The 21,861-nt window shown below is 56.5% G+C and overlaps 1 protein-coding gene across 1 annotated transcript; it reads left to right on the forward strand.

Moving 5' to 3' along the window:
- Positions 1-12,987: 12,987 nt before the first annotated feature.
- Positions 12,988-20,798, forward strand: LTO1 (LTO1 maturation factor of ABCE1). The gene is made up of 5 exons (XM_054570766.1): positions 12,988-13,160; positions 14,651-14,756; positions 15,764-15,834; positions 19,132-19,249; positions 19,501-20,798. Exons 1-5 carry the CDS (start codon positions 13,111-13,113, stop codon positions 19,567-19,569), a joined length of 414 nt encoding a protein of 137 aa, XP_054426741.1. The 5' UTR covers positions 12,988-13,110; the 3' UTR covers positions 19,570-20,798.
- The last annotated feature ends 1,063 nt before the right edge of the window (positions 20,799-21,861 follow it).

Raw genomic sequence — 21,861 nt, forward strand, 5'->3', positions numbered from 1 at the left:
ACAGCGGCCGAACTCGGGGTGTCCCGCTCCATGTACCAACATCTTTGTGGGGGGCCAGGTGCTCCTAGGATGAGCCTCTCTCCCTAGATGTCACTGTGACAACCATAACTGTCTCTCTCCAGCAGTCGTTGCATGTCCTTGGAAGGTAAAGTCACCCCCAGTTGAGAACCACTGTCCTCCACAAGCCGGGTTTCTTTTTGCCCAGTAACAAACCCAGAGGCCGTGTGTGGTCGCCGCCCCACAGTGCCCGGGCTGTGGTCTCTGATTCTCGTGGTATCACCACTCACGTGGCCTGGTGGCTTCAGCGTGGCTGCTGAGGCTTGGGTGGGGGCGGCGTTCAAGAGCAGGAGGAGGGCTCCCTCCCGCACTGACCCCTCTGGAGAGCCCCGGCTCCCTCAGCTTCTGGCCACACTATCAGCCAAGGCTGGCCGCAGCACCACCCAGCTCTGGACAGGCTGGGGAAGTGGCATCAGGCGGGGCACATGCCACACTCACATGGGGGGCCTGTTAGCAAGGGAGGAGGGGGCAGGGGGCGGTGCGGGGTGACAGAGAGTGAGGACCTACATCCGATATGCAAATACAAATCCTTTGAGGCCATGAAAGGGCGGCAGGCGGCAGATCCTGGGGGGCTGCGTCTGAGTGGAATCCACACGTGGCAAAGTAACAAGTATATGTGCGGGCACGCGAGCGTGAGCACGTGCACACACAGGCCAACCTCAGTTCTCTGGCTCGGATGTGGCTCTGTAGCAACCGGTGGGGAAGCTGGGCGAAGGGGACACAGGGCTACTGTCTATGCAACTTTGTATGATTCTGTGATTACTTAAAACTAAAAAGAAGGAAAAAAAACCCCACTGTTCTCTGATGGCATAAAAGTCACAAACGTTGGCTCCCAAGCTGTCCTGGCTGCCCCTGGGCCTTCTAACTTACCCAGTCCCGGGGAGTCAGCCCAGGAAGCTCAGGTGGCACCGGGGTCCCAAGCGCAGACAGTGCACCCGCCCTCCCCCCTTCCGTTGCAGCCCCTCTGGCCCCCTCCCAGTCCCTCTGGCCTGACCAGTCGCCTGTCCTTCCAGACCTTGTCCTGCTCGGGGTTCCAGCCCCCGACGGACCAGCTCCCCGCCCCGCGGCCTGTCGGAGGCACGCAGAGGGCTGGGATGCATTCCCGCAATGCTCTAAAACCCTCCCAGAACACGTGCCGGTGCACAGCAGCGGCATTTGTCTAGGGCGCTGTACTGGTGTCCGAGAGCTGCCCTTGAAAAACCCCAGAAAGTGGGGGGCTTAGAACGAGAGAAACGGATCTGTCTAGGCTGCCGAGGCCAGAAGTCCAAGACGAAGGAGGCCCAGGGCTGCGCTCCTTCAGGAGGCTCGGGGAGGGTCCTTCCTGCCTCCTCCAGCTTCCCGGGGCTCCAGGCGTCCTGGGCTGCTGGCCATGTCCCTCCAGCTTCTGCCTCTGTTGTCACATGGCTCCCCCGCCACCCCGCCGCGTCTCTCCTCTGTGCTGGAAGGCCTGTCACTGGATCCAGGGCCCTGGTGGGTAATCTAGGACCATCTCATCTCAAGAGCCTTATACCGGCAAGGACACTTTTTCCAAAGCCACATTCACAGACTCTGGTGTTAGGGTGTGAACATACCTTTCGGGGGCTATTGTGGAGCCCGCTGCAGAGGGACAGACCCGAGTGGAGTTGCGAGGCGGAAAGCATGCGCACGTTGACAGTCCTCCCAGAGGCTGCCGACCGCACCCTCCATTGGTCCTGGCAACGCAAGGGCATCGCGCAGGCTTGGGCACGGGGTCAGACTCAGTAACCGCCGCGGCTCACGTACCTCAGGGGGGACGAAGCGGGGGTGCTGGTGCCAGAGCGCCGCCCACAGTCCACGGGCTGTCCACGGATGCCGGCTCGGGCGGGAGCCCCTGCCTCCGGGAGCTTTGCCTTCCTCCCACGTGAGGGCGGGCAGCATCCTCACAGGACGTGGCCGACGCCCGAGGCAGGCTGGGGCTTAGGTGGGGCCACCATCCTCATTGCAGTTGCCCCAACCCTGTGGTCCCTGGGCCCTGAGTGGCCTGGGGGACCCCGCAGGCTCGGCGGCAGCCTGGACCGCAACACCCGCCCCAGATGGGGTCTGAGAGGTTGGGCGCGGCCGGGCCCAGACCCGAGCAGGCTGCGGGGCAGGGCACCAGCCCTCTCCCCGGGCCGGGGGCAGGGCTCCGTAATCTTGCCTTTCCCGTCCGAACCCGGTAGCTGTCAGGAGGCCGTTTCCTCCTCCCCACAGGTGGTATCTGAGGGCTCTGGAAGGACGGGGCGGTGGTCCAGGGCCTCCCGCTCAGCCTCTGCAAGGGCAGGGTAGGGAAGGCTGGACGGCTGCCCCATGGCTGGCGGAGCAGCCTGGGCTGGTCGTCCCGGGGCCAGGGTTGACAATTGCCCTTTAAGAGTCAATAGTCTGCCCGGAGCCTCAGTGGGTGATGTGGGTGAAATCCGTCTCCAAGGTGTGTTTTTAAGAACTACCGGTGGCCCTGGCTGGCGTGGCTCAGTGGTTGGAGCATCGTCTTATAACTGCAGGGTTGTGGAGTGATCCCCGGTCCAGGCGCGGGGTGCACGCGACCCCTGGTCCGAGCGCACGTGATCCCCAGTCCCAGCGCGGATCCCGGTTGGCAAAGGCAAAGGCAACCAATCGATTCTCAGCGTTCGTCTCTCTCTCTCTCTGCGGGGTAGGGTGGTGGGGTGTTCTTGAGTGAGGATTTAAAAAAGAAAAGAAAGAAAAGGATTACAAGCGATAGCCTGGCCCTGCCGGGCCTGGGCAGCAGGCGGGAGCGTCCTCCTGATAGACCAAGGCTGCGTGAGATCCAGCTTAGGGCGCACACAAGAATCAGCCGATGACTTCATCAATAAGTGGGACAACGAATGAATTGATTTTCTCTCTCAAATCAATAAATTTAAAAAAAAGTTGCAAGTGATAACCTAGAAAAAGGGTCTGACACACAGTGAGTTTTTATCATCGGTATTGCGGCCCCAGAGAGGAAAGGAAGGTTCCGGAGGGCGGCCCCTTCCGCGATGGGGCGGGAGCCCTCCCGGAGCTCTCTGGCGCTCCCCTCAGGGGGCGCGCACGTGGCCCCCGCGGGACGAAGGTGCCTGTGGACGCGGTCCTTCCAACGCGCCTTTGCAGGCGCCAGGGGCAGAAAGAGGCGGCAGGCCCGCACCCACTTGGCCCCGGTGCTCGTCCGCCGACCGGGCAGCTGCCGCCCTGCCGCCCACCCACTTTGGCAGACGGCCCCCCTTGAGGAGAAAGAACCTCGGACACTGGACCCCGGGGGAGTGCCCAGGGGGAGGAAGGCTCCCTCCATCTCCCTGCGTGCTGACATTAAAATTCACCAGGAATTTACTATATTTACAGTATTTGTTCGTGTCTTTATTCTGTTCCCTGCGGGCCGGGACACTCACCCTCCCGTTTTACGGGTGGGCACACCGAGGCACGAGGGGACCCCAGTCAGGCCCGCGTGGCGCGCGGAGGCCGCATCTCCAGCGTCCGCGCGCCCGCGGCTGCACCAGCGCCTCCCCGCGAGCGGGGCGGCCGCAGGGGCCCCGCAGAGACGCGCGCCGCCCGGCCTCCGCGGCCGCGGACCGCACTGGGCTCCGCCAAGGGCGAACCGGGGCCCCAGCCCGCCTCCCGGATGTCGCCCCCCAGCTGGGGAGGGGCTGTTCCGGGCAGGAGGAGGACATGGCAAAGCCGGCCACACAGGTCTCCTGGCTGCGGGGAAGGCGGCCCGCAGAGGAGAGGAGGGGGCCCCCCTCCCTCCGGGCTGGGGCGGGTCGGGGCGCGCGAGCGAGGAGGGGAGGCCCAGAAAGGGGCCCAGGCCGGAGGAGGCCGCCGCCCTGGGAAGGCAGACTTGGAGGCCCCGAGCAGAGGTCTCTGAAGAAAGGGAGGGGCGTCCCCCGGTGGGGACCCCTCAGAACCTCCGCCAGAGTCCCGCGCTGGGGAAGGAGCAGAGCCGGGCCCTGCCTTGGCTCCCTCTCGAGGCCCCAGGGAGGAAGGCCAGCCGGGCCTGGGCCAGTCGCTGCCTGCTCTCTGGTTCCTCCTCCTCAACAAGCCCTCAGCCCTCGTCCCGGGTTGCTGAAAGGACTTTGAGCTTGGAAAGAAAAGCGTTTACCTGTCACCCTCTCTACGGGGGCGACCACGGGCTGTGGGCAAACAGCTAGCAAATAGCCAAGCTGGCCTCAGGCCCCTCTGGGCTCTCCAAGGGGCAGAGGGGTGTCCACGCAGCCCCGGCCCCAGGGCCTCCCACTGTTCATTCAGCTGCATCTCCTCTGTGCTGGCCCCTGCTCTTTGGTATCTGCTGATACTCAAACGTTCCCCTTTTCTTTTCGGCCTTTATTCAATTTGAACATCACAGTTAGGGAAAAACTGCTGCCTAAAGCATCCCGCTCCGTGTGGCCAGCTTTTCTCTTCCTTGCACGGCCAGCAGGCGTGAGGCTCTGTCCCCCTGGATCCCAAAGCAGAGTCTGGAAGATAAGTGATTAGCAGCTGGGGCGCTGGGGTTGCGCTGTCCCAGCGCCCCCAAATCTCAGACACCCCCACACTCCTCCCCGCTGCAGGACTGCCGGAGGGGGCCAGCAGAGGCCGGCCCGTCCCCCGAGCCCCCAGAGTCCCTCCTTCCAGGAAGGGGCCCAGGAGAACCCAGCAGCAAACCTGCCAGGGACTCCACTCGGCGTCTCTGACCCCTGCTCCTGGCGGTCAACCTGGGATTTAAAGCCTAAAGATGCCTCTTTTCCCAATTGTGTTTTCATTTGCTTATGACAAATGTGGAATGAGAGGGAGGTTTATTTCCTGGAGTGAGTTGTCCTGTAGTGACTTCCTTATAAGACGTTGACATCACTCCCCCACCCCATTATGAAAGGCATCTTGGCTTCATGATAAAAACCAACCACCCAACCACCCAACCAAGGAGAGAATAAAAATTACCCGTGATTTCCTCAGTGCCTCCCCTGAGAGCACCCGCGCTCCGCAGGACCGGGTCGAGCGCGTCAGCTGCGGTGGGATGCGGACCTGTCCTTGGCGATTACTTTGAATCATAATCAAAACCTCTTGGTTCCTGGCAGGCTTTTTTCTATAACCACCAGGGGAACAAACCACCTTTTGTTTTTAAACTGTCTTGTTTTGCGGTTGTTGTTTTGTTTTTGTTTTTTGTTTTTTGTCTTCATAAAATGGATGTTTCCAGATTAACAACCTTAGATTTCCATGCCAGGTTTGATTTCGCTTCTTTGGGAGGCTGTCTGGAATTTTGCTGCAGATGTATTTCTTTTTCTTTTTAAAATTTTTATTCATTGAAAAAAGTTTTCTGTTCATCGATTTGAGAGAGAGAGAGAGAGAGAGAGAGAGGAGACAGGGGTTTGTTGTCCCAGCCCTTTATGCACCCACTGGCTGACTCTTGCATGCGCCCTGCCTGGGTATGGAACGCACCGCTTCGGCGTATTTGGATGCTGCTCTAACCGGCTGAGCTACCTGGCTAGGCCTGCAGGAATGTTTTTGAAAAAAAGTTTCAATCAGTTCCAGTAAGTGAACAGTTTTCAATAAACTTCGATGAGTTTTGTGTTTCACTGTAGTTATAACGATCTGGTTTTCTTTGAACTTGAACAAAATATGTGAAACGTCTGTTTTTTAAAAAGGGCTTCATTTAATATAGCGAATCCTTGAAAGTTGAGTATATCACCCCCTTTACAATTTTTGTTGTCAATTAAACATTTCATAATAGAGTTTCGAAAGTACTGGAATAAATATGATGAAGGCAGTTTCCACAGAAACCAAAGACTGAAGCTTAGAAGCTCTAGAGCACCTTGGAAAATCTTTTTAGATAGTTTTTTATTGTACCCAGACAAATGTATCATTTCTTATTCCATTTGATTAAGTGGAGAAATTTCAGGATCTACACAAGCAAATATCACAACTGTTTTTTCAAGAACTGAGGCGAGGAGAATTACTTCAGGTTTTTCCTTACCTACTTTCTATGTTAAAAAGGAGCTGCTGAAACAGGCACCCAATTTGAAACATAAACAGCTTTCGAAACAGTATTTGCACTTCAAAACTCTGCCTTTTCTACCTTCAAGGCCCTATTTTTAAAGTATGGTCCTTATTTGAAAATAAAGCAATTTGTGAATACAATACAGAAAAATACAAGAGAACACAATTAGACTATTACCCTTTAACGTTAACACCATCTGGGTTCCAAATGGTATTTAAGGAACCTGACCAAGGAGCCAATGGGATTGGGGTGCGGGGGAATCTCTCCAAAGCTGTATTTTCAAACTTACGGTTTGAATCAGTAGTGTCGATTTTCGTAGCACATATAATCTTTCTCTTTCAAAGCTTTGCACAATTTTTTTTAATCCTCACCCAAGTATCTGTTTATTGATTTAAAAAAAAATTTTTAAAGATTTTTTTTTTTTTAGAGAGAGGAGAAGGAAGGGAGAAAGTGAGGGAGAGAAACATGGGTCTGCGAGAGATCCACTGCCTCGCACGCACCCCAAATGGGGGGATCTGGCCCGTAACCCAGGCACGTACCCTTCGGTTCCCACTGAGCCACACCAGCCAGGGCTGTTTATTGATTTTTGAGAGAGAGACACATCGATGTGCGAGAGAAACATTGATCGGTTTCCTCCCACGAGCGTCCCAGCCTCCGACAGAGCCCACGGTCTGGGTGTGCGCCCTGACGGGGAGGCGCCCCAGCCTTTCGTGTACGGGGGCGGGGCGTGGGTGATGCTCCAACCGACTGAGCCACCGGCCAGGCAAGCTTGCGCATTTTTAAAATTTTGGAAATTAAAGACTTGTGCGTTTCCGTAGAGGTTTTTATGTCCATCGGTTTTATCTTGTAATTTTTCTTTCCCCCCCTCACCGTGTATCTGGTTTCCGATGCCCAAAGAAATAGCTTATTTTCTTTTCTTTCAGCTGATAAAGTTTATGGTCAAGGAATGTATCTTATATGTGTAATTAGGGAAGAGTTCACTTATTCAAAATATGTTTGTAATATAATGTTAAGAGGGCAGAGGAAGGACACAAAACTGTGCATACAGTCGTGAGTATGCGAAACAGAGTTTATTCTTGTATTAGTTATTATTACTATTTTTTATCCTCACCTGAGGATAGGCTTATGGGATTTTTTTAGAGAGAGGGAGAGAGAGAGAGAACATCAATGCTAGAGAGAAACATTGAATCTCGTTGCCTCCTGTACTCGCCCTGACCGGGGATCAAACTCACGGCCTAGGTATGTGCCCTGACCAGGAATCGAACCTTCAACCTTTTGATGTATTGGATGACACTCCAATACACTGAGCCACCTCACCAGGGCATGTATTATTATTTATTAATTGTTGTATTATTTTCTATACGAATAACTGTAAACCTACTTTTGCCCCACCCTGAGCTTTTTAACGGAACTTTTCCCAATTATTATTATTATTTTGAAATTTTATTATTTTTTATCCTCATCCAAGGATTTTTTCTTTTCATTACTTTTAGAGGGAGAGGAAGGGAGAGAAACGTCGATGGGATAGAGAAACGTTGATGGGCTGCTTCTTATACGCGCCCTGGGGGCCTCCACCACAGCAACCCCGCCGACCCCCAGACCAGGACCGAACGGCCACATAGGTATGTGCCCTGACTGGGAATCGAGACGACGAACTTCTGATTATCAGACGATGCTCCAGCCAGTCGAGCCACACTGGATAGGACTGTGAGATTATTTTTATGATAAAATTTGAAGGAAACAATGTAACAAAATTAGCAAAAATTGCTCTCGCCGGGTGGTTTAGTTGGTTGGGGTATCGTTTCTGGGTGGCTCAGTTGGTTGGAGCATCATTCTGTACACCAAAAGGTTTTGGGTTCAATCCCTGGTCAGCGTACCCCCGTCCAGGAGCATACCCGTCCGGGCGAACCTCGGCGGGAGCGCATGTGCTGATCTGGGATTGTACCCTGGGTCCGGTGCGTACCCAGTCTGGGATTGTACATAGGTAGGGCGTGTACCCCGGTCAGGGCATGCACCCTGGTCCGAGAGCACCATATCCTGCCCCGGGAGCATATCCCAAAACGAGAGCACAACCCAGTCCGATGCATACCGGGTCGGGGCATACCCCGGCTTGGTGTACGCACTGGTCAGGGATTGCACCCGGGTCAGGTGCGTGCCCTGTCCAGGATCATACCCAGATTGGGTGTGTACCCCGGTCGGGCGTGTACCTGGCCCAGGAGCGCAGTATCCCGATTTGGGAGCGTATCACAGCCTGGGAGTGTACCTGGTCAGGGTGCATACCCTCGTCAGCCTGCGTACCCTGGTCCGGGACCACGGTATCCCAGCTCGGGAGTGTATCCGGGCTAGGGAGCGTACCCGGTCGGGGCGCATACCCTGGTCCAGGAGCACAGTATCCCCACTCGGGAGTGTATCCTGCCCAGGAGCATAGCCTGGTCCAGGAGCGTACCCGGCCCGGGAGCAGAGTATCCCGACTTGGGAGTGTATCCTGGCCCGGGAGCGTACCCGGTTGGTGTGCGCACCCTTCTCCAGGAGCACGGTATCCCGACTCGGGAGTGTATCCCAGCCTGGGAGCATAACCTGGTCCAGGAGCGCATCCAGCCGGGGAGTGTATCCGGTCGGCATGCGTGCCCTGGTCCGGGAGCACCGTATCCCGACTCGGGAGTGTATCCCAGCCTCGCAGCGTAACCTGGTCCAGGAGCGCACCCAGCCGGGGAGCGTACCCAGTCAGGGCAGTACCCTGGTCCGGGAGCATGGTATCCTGACTCGGGAGTGTATCCCAGCCTCGCAGCGTAACCTGGTCCAGGAGCACATCCAGCCGGGGAGTGTATCCGGTCGGCATGCGTGCCCTGGTCCGGGAGCACCGTATCCCGACTCGGGAGTGTATCCCAGCCTGGGAGCGTAACCTGGTCCAGGAGTGCACCCAGCCGGGGAGTGTATCCGGTCGGCATGCGTGCCCTCGTCCGGGAGCACCGTATCCCGACTCGGGAGTGTATCCCAGCCTCGCAGCGTAACCTGTTCCAGGAGCGCACCCAGCCGGGGAGCGTACCCAGTCAGGGCAGTACCCTGGTCCGGGAGCATGGTATCCCGACTCGGGAGTGTATCCCAGCCTCGCAGCGTAACCTGGTCCAGGAGCGCACCCAGCCGGGGAGCGTGCCCAGTCAGGGCAGTACCCTGGTCCGGGAGCATGGTATCCTGACTCGGGAGTGTATCCCAGCCTCGCAGCGTAACCTGGTCCAGGAGCGCACCCAGCCGGGGAGTGTATCCGGTCGGCATGCATGCCCTGGTCCGGGAGCACCGTATCCCGACTCGGGAGTGTATCACAGCCTGGGAGCGTAACCTGGTCCAGGAGCGCACCCAGCCGGGGAGTGTATCCGGTCGGCATGCGTACCGTGGTCCGGGAGCACCGTATCCCGACTCGGGAGTGTATCCCAGCCTCGCAGCGTAACCTGTTCCAGGAGCGCACCCAGCCGGGGAGCGTACCCAGTCAGGGCAGTACCCTGGTCCGGGAGCATGGTATCCTGACTCGGGAGTGTATCCCAGCCTCGCAGTGTAACCTGGTCCAGGAGCGCACCCAGCCGGGGAGTGTATCCGGTCGGCATGCGTACCGTGGTCCGGGAGCACAGCATCCCAACTCGGGAGTGTATCCTGCCCGGGAGCATAGCCTAGTCCGGGAGCGTACCTGGCCCGGGAGCAGGGTGTCCCAACTTAGGAGTGTATCCCGGCCCGGGAGCGTACCCTAGCCCGGAGCATGCCCCGGCTCAGGCGTGTGTGCCGGGCTGGGATCGTACCCCTGGTCGGGTGCGCACCTGGTCCAGGATCATACCAGACTGGCTGTGCACCCCGAGCTGGGGCACGTGCCCTGGTCCAGGAGCGCATCCCGGGTCGGGTATGCACCCCCATTCTGGGATCGTACCCCAGCTTGGACACGTACTCCAGTCTGGGAGCGTAAACCAGTCAGGCAGGTACAGGAGGCAACCAACCCATGTTTCTCTCTCGCATCAATGTCTCTCTCTCTCTCCCTTCCTCTCTCTCTAAACTCAATAAAAACCTATTCTGGATAAGGATAAAAGAAAATAGCAAAAATTAATCGGCAGCCAGAGTGTTGGGAGAGCAGATTTGTTTGCTTGCTTATTTTATCCTTTTTTCACATTCCAAAAGTTCTGTGATTTCGTTGATTTATGAAAAAATCAACTAAATATGAAAAAAACCCTGTAAGAACAAAATAATACAGCCCATTTAATCTCATCTCCTTCCAAAATATATTTCACTGAGATTTCTTATGCTGATAAGAGAAACTCGTGTTCACTACACAAATATGGGCTACTCGAAAAAATATAAAAGATAAAATTTTAACATATTAATTCTAAAATCTAGATAAAGTCGATGTTAACATTTTGGTGTACTTTCGTTATTTTTAAAACCATAGTTGTTTGATGGAATTGGAACTGGAGCATATATAGGGTTTTTTTTTTCCTTAAACGTTAGAGACATTTTCATTTTCCATGACATTACTTTTGTTTCAAACACTATTTCTGGCGGTTGCCTGAGCGTCCTCTGCGTCATACCCTGCCACGGGGCGCCCTTGTTTTCCCCGTAAGCTGCTCTCTTCTCCTGGCTTTTACAGATTATGCTGCGCTGAACATCACTGTACAAAAAAAAAATTGTCACTTTTTTTCGGATTATGTCCTAGAGATTAAGTCCTAGAAGTGAAATTACAAGGTCAAAAGTTAAAAATATTTAAAACGCCCTTCCTATCTTTTCACGCTGCCTGAAAGGTGGCTTTAATTTACGTATGCGGGCAATGATGATACCTTTCCAATCCAAGAAAAAAAAAAGAATTTCTTTTAAACTGTATTAAAAGGTAAAAACGGCATCATATAGTCCTTTAGATGAGCACCCTCTTTCCTTGTTCGGAGGCGGCCTTGGCTTTACTGTGGGTCGCCCGCGCGGTTGTATTTTTTTTTTCCTGTCAGGATGCATTTATTTCATATCCATTTGAGCAAGTTCGTTATATACCTCAAGTATTATTTATTCAGTTAAAATATTTATGACAAACATATCCGCGGATTGTTCTTTGGTTTCTAATTTTATTAGCACATCTGGAGTGCCAAAGTTTGCATCTTCATGTAAGAAAATAACAGGTTTTCCCTTTGTGGTTTGCTCCATGGCTTTTCATGTATTAAAAATCCATCTCGATACTCACCTGAATGTTCCACCTAGATTGATTATTAAATGTCCATTTTAAAAAGTTGTCTTTAATTTGCCTTGAACTATTTTACTGGTTGCTGGGAGATATAATTGGAACTTGACTTTCCCAGCCAATTTTCCCATTACAGTTACTGATGCATATTCCTTTTCCTTATTAATTTGTGCTTCCTCTTTGTGCCTTGTGATTAGGTTTCACATCTACTAGATCCTCCTTCTGGGCCACTCTACTCTATTTCATTTATCTGCCTGTTCTTGAACGAACATATTACAATGTATCAGTTGAAACTTCATACTTTCATATCCTGTATGACAAGTTCTCCATGCCATTCTTTTTCAGAAACACCTTATTCTAATCAATTTATTCATCCAGATGAAATTTAGAATTTTGACGCAGTTCCCCCAGATCACATGGAATTCTGGTTGCATTTGTTCCTCTCCAGGGTCAGAGTACTCTGGTAGCTTTCTTCATATAGATCCTGCTCAAATTTTTATTTCTAAGCAATTTATTGTGACTATGACAAAGTGGATTCCCCACCCTCCCTGCTTGGGCTGCTACGAATTATTGTCAGAATAACAGAAAGCAAGTTGTGTGGGGTTTTTTGTTTTTTGTTTCTGAACACTACTACCAATTCTGAGAATGTCTTAAATGCTTCTGTTGGGACTTCTAGATGGACCATCACACCTACAAATAATGATACTTCGGCGTCTTCTTTCTCATTGTTGGACTTCTTGTTTCCTGTTTCAGTGCCCTGGCTAGGCCTTGGAGCGATGTTCCACGGGCACGTGATAACGGCATACCGGTTTTGTCCCATTTTACCAAGAATGAGAATGATTCTAGTACTCACGCCTCTGTTCCGAGGCCGCTGACAGTTCGAAGCACCTTTTTAAAAACCATGTTCGGAAAGTCTCTCTCAAGGAAATGACAAGTGGGTGAAGTGAAACTAGATAGAACTTTTTAAAAAAGGGGGGATGATGTGTCGGGCAGGCGTGGGGGCGCCGGCTGCTCTTGCCCACCAACCCCCCCCCCCGCCCCCGGCCGGCACGGTCTGATTCTGGACTCTGCATGAATTTTTAATTACTCTGCTTTCGCTTGAAAAACAACAGCAATGGGGGAAGGGCACCAAACTTCTATGTCTAGTTTTCAAGTAACTTAACATTTCCAGAGCGATGCCAACATTTATTCCTGCCTCTCCCAGCGAGTGTTAGGACGGCCGGGCTGCTTCCCCAGCACCTCGGCCCTAGCGGCTCTTGAGCCAGGGCCCGCAGACCCTGGGTTTCTGGAAACGCGGACTTGGCAGCGTTTCAGGCTGGGGTCTGAAGTCCAACGTCATGCTAGAGGCGTCCTCCGACTGTGGGTCGCGGGAAGTGAGCACGTGGGGCAGGGTGCTGTCGTCCCTCCCCCCACCCTGGGAATTGCCCTTCCTGTGCCTTTTCATCTCAAAATCCCCCAGGCAGAGCCTCCCGGTTCCGAACATCGCTATCCCAGTTTCTTCCCTGGTTCTTTCCGAGCCCCTTAAGGCAACTGGGTTCCACCCGCTGGCTTTTGTAAACCCGAAAACCCGGGCCAGACGCCCACCTTTACGGCCACGTAGACGCTCTCAGCTGGGATCTGAAGGCCCCAAGCAGGGGCGCGGGGCGGGGTTGCGGGGGCCTGGGGGCGGGGCTTCGCACCGGCCAGCTCCGCTCAGCACCGCCCCCGCGCTAGCGCGTCCTGGCCCCGCGCCGGCGGCTGCTGGACCCTCCCGCATGCCGTCCTTACCCAGCCTGCCCCGCGCAGCCATCCCCGGAAGTGGGTTTCGCTTCCTCGGAAGCGGCGAGTCGGTGCCTGGGCCTCGCCGGGTGGTGGCGGCGCCCGGTGGCGCAGCTCGCGGGCAGGGTCGGGCCGGGCTGCCGCCATGGCCGGGAGTGAGGACCTGTTTGACGCCATCGTGATGGCGGATGACAGGTGGGTCCCCGCCCTGTCACATCCTCTCTCAGCTGCTGGGCTGCGGTGGCCGCTCGGGCATGGGGTCCCGCGGGCTTGGGCCCTGGGGAAGCGCTCTGTGGCCCTGAGGGAGGCGGACACATGTGGGGCCGAGATGCTATTGATCCTTTTTCACCTCTCGGCCGCTGGGGCGGGCGCCACGTGCCCAGCTGCTCCCGCAGACCCGCCTCCCCTGTCTGAGGCTGCCCCCAGCATCTGCTCGGGCTAATGACTGCCTTTCTCCAGGGACACCGCGTTTTCGGCTGGGACAGACCTTTGCCATCTGGGAACTTCCCCCTTTTCTTGTTCCTCCAGTGGTGGGACATACGGCAGCATTCATGGACATGCTGATAAATGTGTCAGACGTCACCCCTTTCCCTCCAGAGCCCCTGGGGAGCGCGTGGGGCGGTGACCGGGGCCGGGGCGGAGGTGGTGCGGGCTGTGAGTTGCTTCGTGCCTACTGAGACAGCAAGAGATGTCAGTCAGTGGCTGACATTTATTTACAGCTTGTGAATCTGACACAGACTTGAGTGTTGAGCCCCCTTTATTTATTTTAGCTCCTATTATTCACCCCCTCTTGCAGAGGAGGCAGCGTCACTGTTCAGGGTCGCACAACCCATAGCCAGGGCCTGTAGATTCTGCCTTCATAGGGGCTCCAGCCAACCCGCACCCCCTTGCGCGGCTGCGGTTTAAGATGCTGTTTCTTCTGTCGAGCCCTCAAAGTCAGAGCCTTTATCATACGCCATGGGCCACGGTCACTGTGCCTTTCGTGGTGATCTGATGGCGTGTCCCTCTGCTAGTCCCCTCGGATGTGATGGAAAGCCCTGCGTGCATTTTGCAGTTATTAGGAAGCAACTGGCTGAGTGGTGTCTCTTACAGACTCACAGGACTTGGGCTGCTGACTAGTCACCGAGGAGATTTTAAAAAGCAGATCTCTATCTAGGCTGTACTCTGGGCCTGCTGAATACCGGGGTGAGGCTCTTGGGTGTGTCTCTCTGACATTTCCCTGCATGAGTCTGGTGTTCCACGAGGTTTGGGAACCGCTGATGAGCCCACGCGCCTCACTGCACACGAGGCACAGAGACTGGCCAGAGGACAGACTTAGGGGTACAGCGGGGACCGGAAGCTAAATTTTCAGACTTAAATTCTGCCCTCTCTGCCCTGGCCGGGGAGCTCGGTTGGTTGGGGTGTATCCCGATACACCAAGCCTGTGGATCTGATCCCTGCTCAGGGCACGTACAGGAAGCAGCCAGAGAGTCTGTGGATAAGTGGAACAGCAAATCAGTGTATGTCTCTCTCTCCCCCCCTTTTCTTTCTAAAATCAATCAATCAAATCAAATAAAATTCTATACTTTTTCTACTATTCTGTGTCGTGTTTTGTGAGGTCTGGGTAATATGGGAGAGGAAAGTTTTCCAGGAAGAATACTCTTTGTCCTGCTGACCTGATGAAGCTTGCTTCTTCTCCGGCACAGGTTTCACGGGGAAGGCTATCAGGAAGGCTATGAAGAAGGCAGTAGTCTGGGTATAATCGAAGGAAGACAGCACGGCACGTTGCATGGAGCTAAAATTGGATCCGAGGTGAGTGGGAGCCTCCATTGAGAAGGGACTCCTTTTCAGGTACAGTTTATAACTCACTTTGATGATCAGTGTGGGTGAGCCAGAACCTCAGGCTGCTTACAGTGGCGGTGGACTCGGCAGAGCATGGACAGAGAAATAGCCTCAGCACAGGGCCGACGGCGCACGTGGCCAGTAGAGCTAGTGCACCCTGTGTGCGGCTGGGGCGTGAGAAGACAGCCCCCAGTCACCTCCTGTGCCATGAGCCTGTCATGGGGCTGCCTCCTGCCTTTAGCCAGCTGAGTCCTCACCCAAAGGATGGGTGCTCTGTGTCATGTGGAAATACTCCATTCTCGTTGAGGGTGAGATTCCGTAATGCCCCCTCTCTGCTGCCCTTGGTCCTACACTGGCCCTCGCCCGCGGACAGCTGGCCCTACGTGCGCTGTCTAGGTGGCCGTGACTGTTCGGGATCTGTTGCTGGAGAACGAATCACCACAAAACGTATGGGTTTGAGTCAGCAGACATTGATGCTTCCCCGATTCTGAGGGTCAGGGAGCAGGGTCCAGAGCCGCCAAGCTGGGCGATCGTGGCTCCGACAGCGCTGGGTCAGCGGGTCCCGACTGGGGCCAGAGGAGCGCTTGTGAGATGGCTCGCCCGGCTGTCGTTCTCGCCTGTGGACCCATCTGGGGCTGCTGCTGTGCCCCCCGACCCCTGAGTGAGTGGTCCGAGACTGCAAGGCAGAGGCAACACTGCCAGGTCTAGCCTCAGACGTGATGTGCTGCCTCTTCTTCCGTGTCCTGCGGGTGGCACTGGTCACCCCAGGGCCGTGGGAGGGCCAGCCTAGAGGCTGGTTGCCCTGCTGATGACTGGGCCTGCCGTCCCGTTGCCTGACGTTCAGCACGTGCTCGAAGAGCAGCAGCGTGAGGAGCCCCGCTGCCCTGCGCCCGCCCCCAGGGCAGAGAGCGCGAGTAGTGGGTCAGGTGGAGCCGGCTGCCTGTTCATTTCACCCTGAATGTTCTGTGACTTCACAGATCGGGTGCTACCAGGGCTTCGCTTTTGCCTGGAGATGCCTCCTGCACAGCTGTGCGACGGAGAAAAACAGGTAAAGCTGGAGCCTCCTTTCTTCCTCGGGGTGGGGACACCAGAGCTTGCCGTGGCCTCGGGCAGTTAATGTCTCGGTCTCCTCATCTGCAAACCGGAGAAAATAAGCTGCCAAACTTGAACGTTCCATGAGATTAACAGGAAATAGCATGGCCGTTCCCCCTTGGCTACAGTTTCAGTCAATTGTCCAAAAATATGAAATGGAAAATTCCAGAAATAAACAATTCATACGTTTTAAATCGTGCAGGTTAAGAGTAGAGTACGGTGATGAAGTCTCACGCTGTCCTGCTCTGTTCTACCTGGGACATGGGTTGTGACTGTGTCCAGCGGATCCACGCTGTGGACGCTCCCTGCCCGTGGCCGCGCTGGTGTCTCCGGGCTTGTGTTCACTCACCTTGTTTTGTTTAACATCGGCCCCAAGTGATGGCCATGCACCAGCAGAGCTGCTGGCAGCCTGGACACGCCCTGGAGAAGCCACCGGGCGCTTCCCGCAGTGGGGGCGGGGTTTGCAGATAGGAGAGAACAGTGTGTGTGGGGTTTGATACTGGCTGCGGTGTCAGCACCCGCTGGGGCTGTTTGAATGTGCCTCCCGTGGGTAATGGGGGGCCGCTGTAAATACAAAGGTCTGGGCACAGGTCTGGTGTTATTCCCAGGGGTTCCCGTGTGCCCCAGCTTTTCCCTGCAGTGTCAGAGATGTCGGTGGCCTTTGGGTCCTCCATCAACACAATAACGTTGAAATTGGTTGTATCTGCTCTTTTGTCTGTACCTCAGATGTCTCATAAACAGGTACAAGCGTCTCAGTGTGCGAGGGCTGGGAAACGCTGACTTCGTTTTCACCTGTTACTTAATGTGGCCCCCTAGGTCTGATTAAAGTGAGACGACGCGTTTAATGGGTTAACAGCTGCCCGGTATTTGGAAGCACTGAGTACCTGTTGGCTAGTTCAGGCTTTTACAACTGTTCTTACTGTGTGTGGCTGCTGAAGCCCCGGGACCCTGTTGCATCTGTCTTTATTCTGAAGTTGGAAACGAACCCTTAAGTAAAAGGCCCCCGTGATTTGGCCATCCCGCCTGGATGCTCATGGAACCGAAACTCAGGATGCTCCGTGTCCTGATGCCTGGCGGCCTTGCCTAGCCGGGGAGGGGCGCGGGGAGAGTGGACTCTGGGACAGAAAGGCGGCGGGCCCGTCTTTGTGCCTCATTGCCTTGTGTGAAATAGTTGGTGCTCCTAGAGCTCGGGCCACTCCCACGCTGAGGTGGGAGAACCGGGGTGCCTGCCCTCCAGCCCGTCGGGGTCCCTGGGCCCCTCCGTTTGCACGGGTAGCTGGAGATTGACCGGTTCTTGCATCCTCGGGGGGGCATCTTCCTCTGCGAGCTCAGCGGGAGTGCAGGGTGGCTGGTGACCTGGTTGCAGTAGTGGCTGGCAGCCGGTGGCCCCACTGGGTGGCAGTCAGAGCCGGGCCTGGCACGCCACCCCTGTCATGCAGGACGGGGGCAGGCACGCTCTTGGGGTTCTCCGCGCGTCGCCCCGGCGCCCGGCCCGCGGGCTCGTCCCATACCCTGGCGCCCACCTGTGCCCAGAGCAGGGATCCCCGCGCCTAGCCTGTGTGTCAGGGAGCAGGCAGCGCCACGTGGGCGCGGGCAGGTGGATGCCCCCTCCCCGCCCCCAGCAGCTCCCCAGGGCCTCTGTGGAGCGCAGCCTAGAAGCCTTGTCTTAGAGCAAGAGCTCGCAGACCGTGGCGTTGGCAGGTCAGTGCAGCCCTGAAGAGTAGCGGGAGACTGAAGCTCTTCTCTTTACGTCCCAAGGCAGGGCATTAAGGAACACCTGCCATCGCTTTATCGCTCAGTCGGGTCGGGCTTTTCACGCCAGCGGCGCCGCGGACAGCAGCTTCTCAGCTGCAGGCTGGCGCCCCGCGCCCGGGGCCCGCGGCCTTGCAGTAGACTCGGAGACGCTTCTCCGCCCTGCGAGCAGCCCGGGGAAGCTCACGTGGACCGAGGCTTGGCTGGGGCTGAGCGCTGGGGCTCCTGCAGCCTTGGTTTTGGTCCACCAGCTGAGAGCGTTCTCGCCCTCCCCGCGTGTGGGCCTCTGCTGGGTGTGTTTGGAGTAGCTTCACTGACCAGGGAAGAATGAGTTGCTACTTGCAAAGTTGGAACTGGGTGGTGTTCTTCGTGCTGAGTTAGAACACAGCCGTTTCCCACACGTCGGCTCCTGCCTGCCATCTCCCTGGAAACCGAGGGCTTTGTTGCCTTAATTAACTTGCTCTGACCTTTCAGCGTCCTGCACTTTCTCAGAGAGGTAGCCCTGGTAGTCCCAGTCGGATGATTTGCCCTGGCAAACCCACTCACTCGTGTATCTAAAGCCGGCCGATAGAGCAGGTGCACAGGAAGTCCCGGTTGCTTTGAATGGCTGTGGATTCATGTTAAGGATAATTCTTTGAAATCCCTGTTAATCGAATGCTAGCATACTCCTGGCCCTCAGATGATCCGGCGTGGCCCCGGGGAGGGTGCCCGTCAGGATCCCTTGTGGCACATTACCCAGACGTGCACATATGTGACTGTTGTTACACTCCCCTGCCGCCCCAAGGAGAGAGGCTTGGCCTCCAGGATGCGGCGGAAGCGGGGAGACTCCAGTGATCGAGCACTACTTTGACCTAGGTTCTGCGCTTTGCATGGGTCTCCTGTGGTCTTGAAAGCTGGGGAGGTCATTGTTACCCCCCATTTTACAGATGAGGACGCTGGGGCCCAGAGAGGTTACATAACCGAGGGCCAGGCAGCATCGCACCCAGGGCTGCCCGCCCTGCAGAGCCACCTGGCCGCCCGGCAGAGCTCTGCCTCCCTTGGGAAGCGGGTGGGGCTCCTGCTGTCAACGCCCTCCTGGCCTTCGCAGGGAGGGGCCTTGCCGGTTCACCCGCTGCTGAACTCTAGGAGCCAAGTGTCCAGGTCGTGGAAAGTCCCCACATCCAGAGCAGGCTTGGTCATGCCCGGTGCTCCGTCCTGTCCTGTTTTGTCTGTCCCCAAGCCTGTGACCTAGGGGAGCAGCGGTCAGTGTGCTTGGTGGGCAGGCCTCAAGGCCAGGGCACGTCTGTCCGCTCGGTTCATACTTGACAAGGGGCGCGGCTGTGGGGGAGAGCATGTTGCTAAGTAGATAAATACTCAGCATAACAGGAAAATGAATCGCCCGGCTTCGGAACTCAGTCCGTGAGCGCGCCCGCTGTTTCTAAGCGAGCGATCACCATTGTTGTTACGTACGTGAGCCTGTGGTGTGCGGGGACTAAAAGCCTTTCATTTCTGTGCTTTTCAGCAAAAAGATGAAGGTCTTAGAGTCGCTGATCGGAATGATTCAGGAGTTCCCTTATGATGACCCTGCTTATGCCAAACTGCACGAGGACTTAGACAGAATTAGAGGGAAGTTTAAGCAGGTTTGTCTACTGCCTGTTTCTTCCGGTCCGAGTGGCGGAGCCCCGGGGGCTTGTGTGGCTGAGGGCCTGGGCACTGCGCGGGCCCGGGGAGGGGTCCGCCCGTCCTATGGGGGCTGGGTAGGGAGAGGCGTTAGGACGTCTGTGAGGGTCAGTGATGTAGACGAAGCCACAGCTAGAGATACTAATGCTCTCATTTGTGAGTCAAAATACACAACATTATAAAAACCATCTTTTCTTTTTTGTGTTTTCAGCTTTGTTCATTACTAAAGGTTCAGCCGGACTTTAAAATTAGTGCAGAACGTTTTGGAGTTTCATTTTGAGGATGACAGATGAACAAAGACAAAACACGAAGGAACAGATGTCCGTATGTGAAGTGTTTAAAACTGTTATTAAAGGAGAACAATGGCAGGGTGTCGGTTGTTCTGGGGGGAGGGTCCCAGTGTGGCCAGTGAAAGGCTCCCTCGGGCACCTGCCAGCGGCGCCTCCGCGCCCCGCGGCCCTCCGCTCGGGCCTGCGCTCTGTCGTGCCGTCCGTTCTGCGGTCTGGGTGCGGCCCTGGCAGAGTCCCGGGACAGTTTTATAGAAAGCCAGAGTGATGGGTCGCTGTGTCATGAGTGGACAGGAAGTATTGGCGAGGGCGGTGACATTTCCTGAGCCTTAAGATGCGCCGGCACTGTGTGGCGCGTCTCCTGTTTTCTTTGCTCTCGTCCATAGTGCACGAGGTGGGTGATTCCCGTTCTACAGGTGAGGGAACTGCGACCCACGGCCCCTGGCTGAGCGGAGAGGCCAGCGGCCCCCGGGAGCCTGGCCGTGCCACTTGCTCCAAGGTGTGGGGCGGCGCCCCTTTAACAACGGCTGAGGGGAGCAGACAGCTGAAGACTGAGCCTGGGGCTGCCACCGTCCCCATCCCCATCGGAGGAGTCCTGGGGTCCACCCCACTGCAAGGGCAGTGGCGCACAGGGCGAGGCCCAGGGCCGCTGAGCTGCTTGTCGCTCGGGAGGTCCTCCCGGAGCTGAGGGGCTCTCGGCATTTCCTGCGCTTCACCCGTGCCCACGCCCCCCCTTCCCCTGCCCTGCCTCCCCTCCTGTGCCCGGCTGCCCTGCGCCTGTCAGGGAGTGTCTCCGAAAGCCAGGAGTGAAGTGGGTAAAGAGGTGACTGAGAGTCGGCTCCAGTTTTCTCGGTCATTCACACCGTCTTGGTGAACCGTGTCCTGGGGCTCCGGCCGCGGCCCCCAGTCACAGAGACGTGGGCTGGGAGTCTCTGCGGAGCCGGACGGCGTGTCCCTTCCTCACTCCATGCCTCGCTGGGTGCTGAGGTAGAGAGAGCGAGCCGCGGTTGCCGGAGCGCAAGGCTCAGTCCCTGTCCTGTGCTCTGTGTGGGCCCTCGCCCACCGCCCGCAGGCCCCAGCACCCAGTGGTCCTGGGAATGCAGACGCCGCCTGGGCTGCCCAGGGGCAGGAGTTGGGGGTCCACGCTCTCCTTGGTAGTCTTGGGTGTCTTCTGTTACCTGCTTTTATAATGTATTATTTTTATAATTGGAGAAACAATAAATAGCAGATTTCAAAGCAAAACTCAGTCTGGGACCATTCATAACCCAACATCCAGCTGCTGCCTCCCTTGCCGGGTGTGCCTGGGGTCCGAGTACACAGGAGGGCGGGCAGTCTTCTGCCGGCGAGTTCCACCAGCACATGTGGAAGCTGCAGCCGGGAACGGCGCCTGCGATGTTCAGGCAGGGCCCTTTCCCACGGCCCCGCACGGCTGCCTGTCAGCGCTTGATGCTGCTCCCTCCTGCCCACACGCGCCGCCTGCCGCCCGCGCCCCTCAGCCTCAGCCTTTCCCGAGCAGGTGTCCCGTGAGTGTGGGCGGCCACTCCCCTCTCTGCCCGGTCACCGGCGCCAGGCTGCCTCATTGATCCCCAGGGTCTGCAGTCACTGGACTTGGTCCTCACACAGGCAGAGCCCGCCACAGCCGTCGCGTCCGCTCCGTCCCGGGCAGGAATGCGCATGCCGCCCCTCCAGCGGGTGAGGCGGGAGAGGACGTCTTCCGGGGCTTCTGCGAGAGATGCTGCCTCTTTTGGAAATCGTCCTTTGGGGACGGGATGCCTGGCATTACTAAGGCAACTGGTACCCCAGCTCTGGATGTAGCCACCCAGATATGGCAGAGCAGAGGGCAAGGGAGGACCTGGCCCTGTGTCGCCTGGCGGGCGGACGCGGCGTGACGTGCCACAATGGCAGCATCCTGCAAGGCCGTGCGGTGGGCCTCTGTCATTCGCCGGCCGTCCATCTTGCCGCCTGACTCTTCAGGCTTGGGAGAGGAGAAGCCGCTCCGCTTGAAAGTGGCGGTGACTGCATTTTACTTTCCTGGAAGGGCAGTCGTCGGGCGCGAGCATGTCCGTCGACCCTTTAGAGCGGCGGGCGGGGCGCCCTGGCGGAGGGGGCAGTGCCTGCCCACGGGCCGCGTCGCCGCCCTGAAAGGAGCCGTGCTCTCTTTTCTATTTGTTTCACGGTCCCCCTGTTGCCCTCCACCCAGCGGTGAGAAAGAGTGAAGAGATTTGAGGGAGGGGTCGGAGGCCTCCGGGGCGGCAGCTCTGCCGTCCCCATGTCACTGAGTTGTC

Source organism: Pteronotus mesoamericanus, unplaced genomic scaffold (genome assembly GCF_021234165.1).
Source record: "Pteronotus mesoamericanus isolate MK-2021 breed Mesoamerican mustached bat unplaced genomic scaffold, CSHL_Meso_final contig_214, whole genome shotgun sequence".
NCBI classification, from domain to species: domain Eukaryota; kingdom Metazoa; phylum Chordata; class Mammalia; order Chiroptera; family Mormoopidae; genus Pteronotus; species Pteronotus mesoamericanus.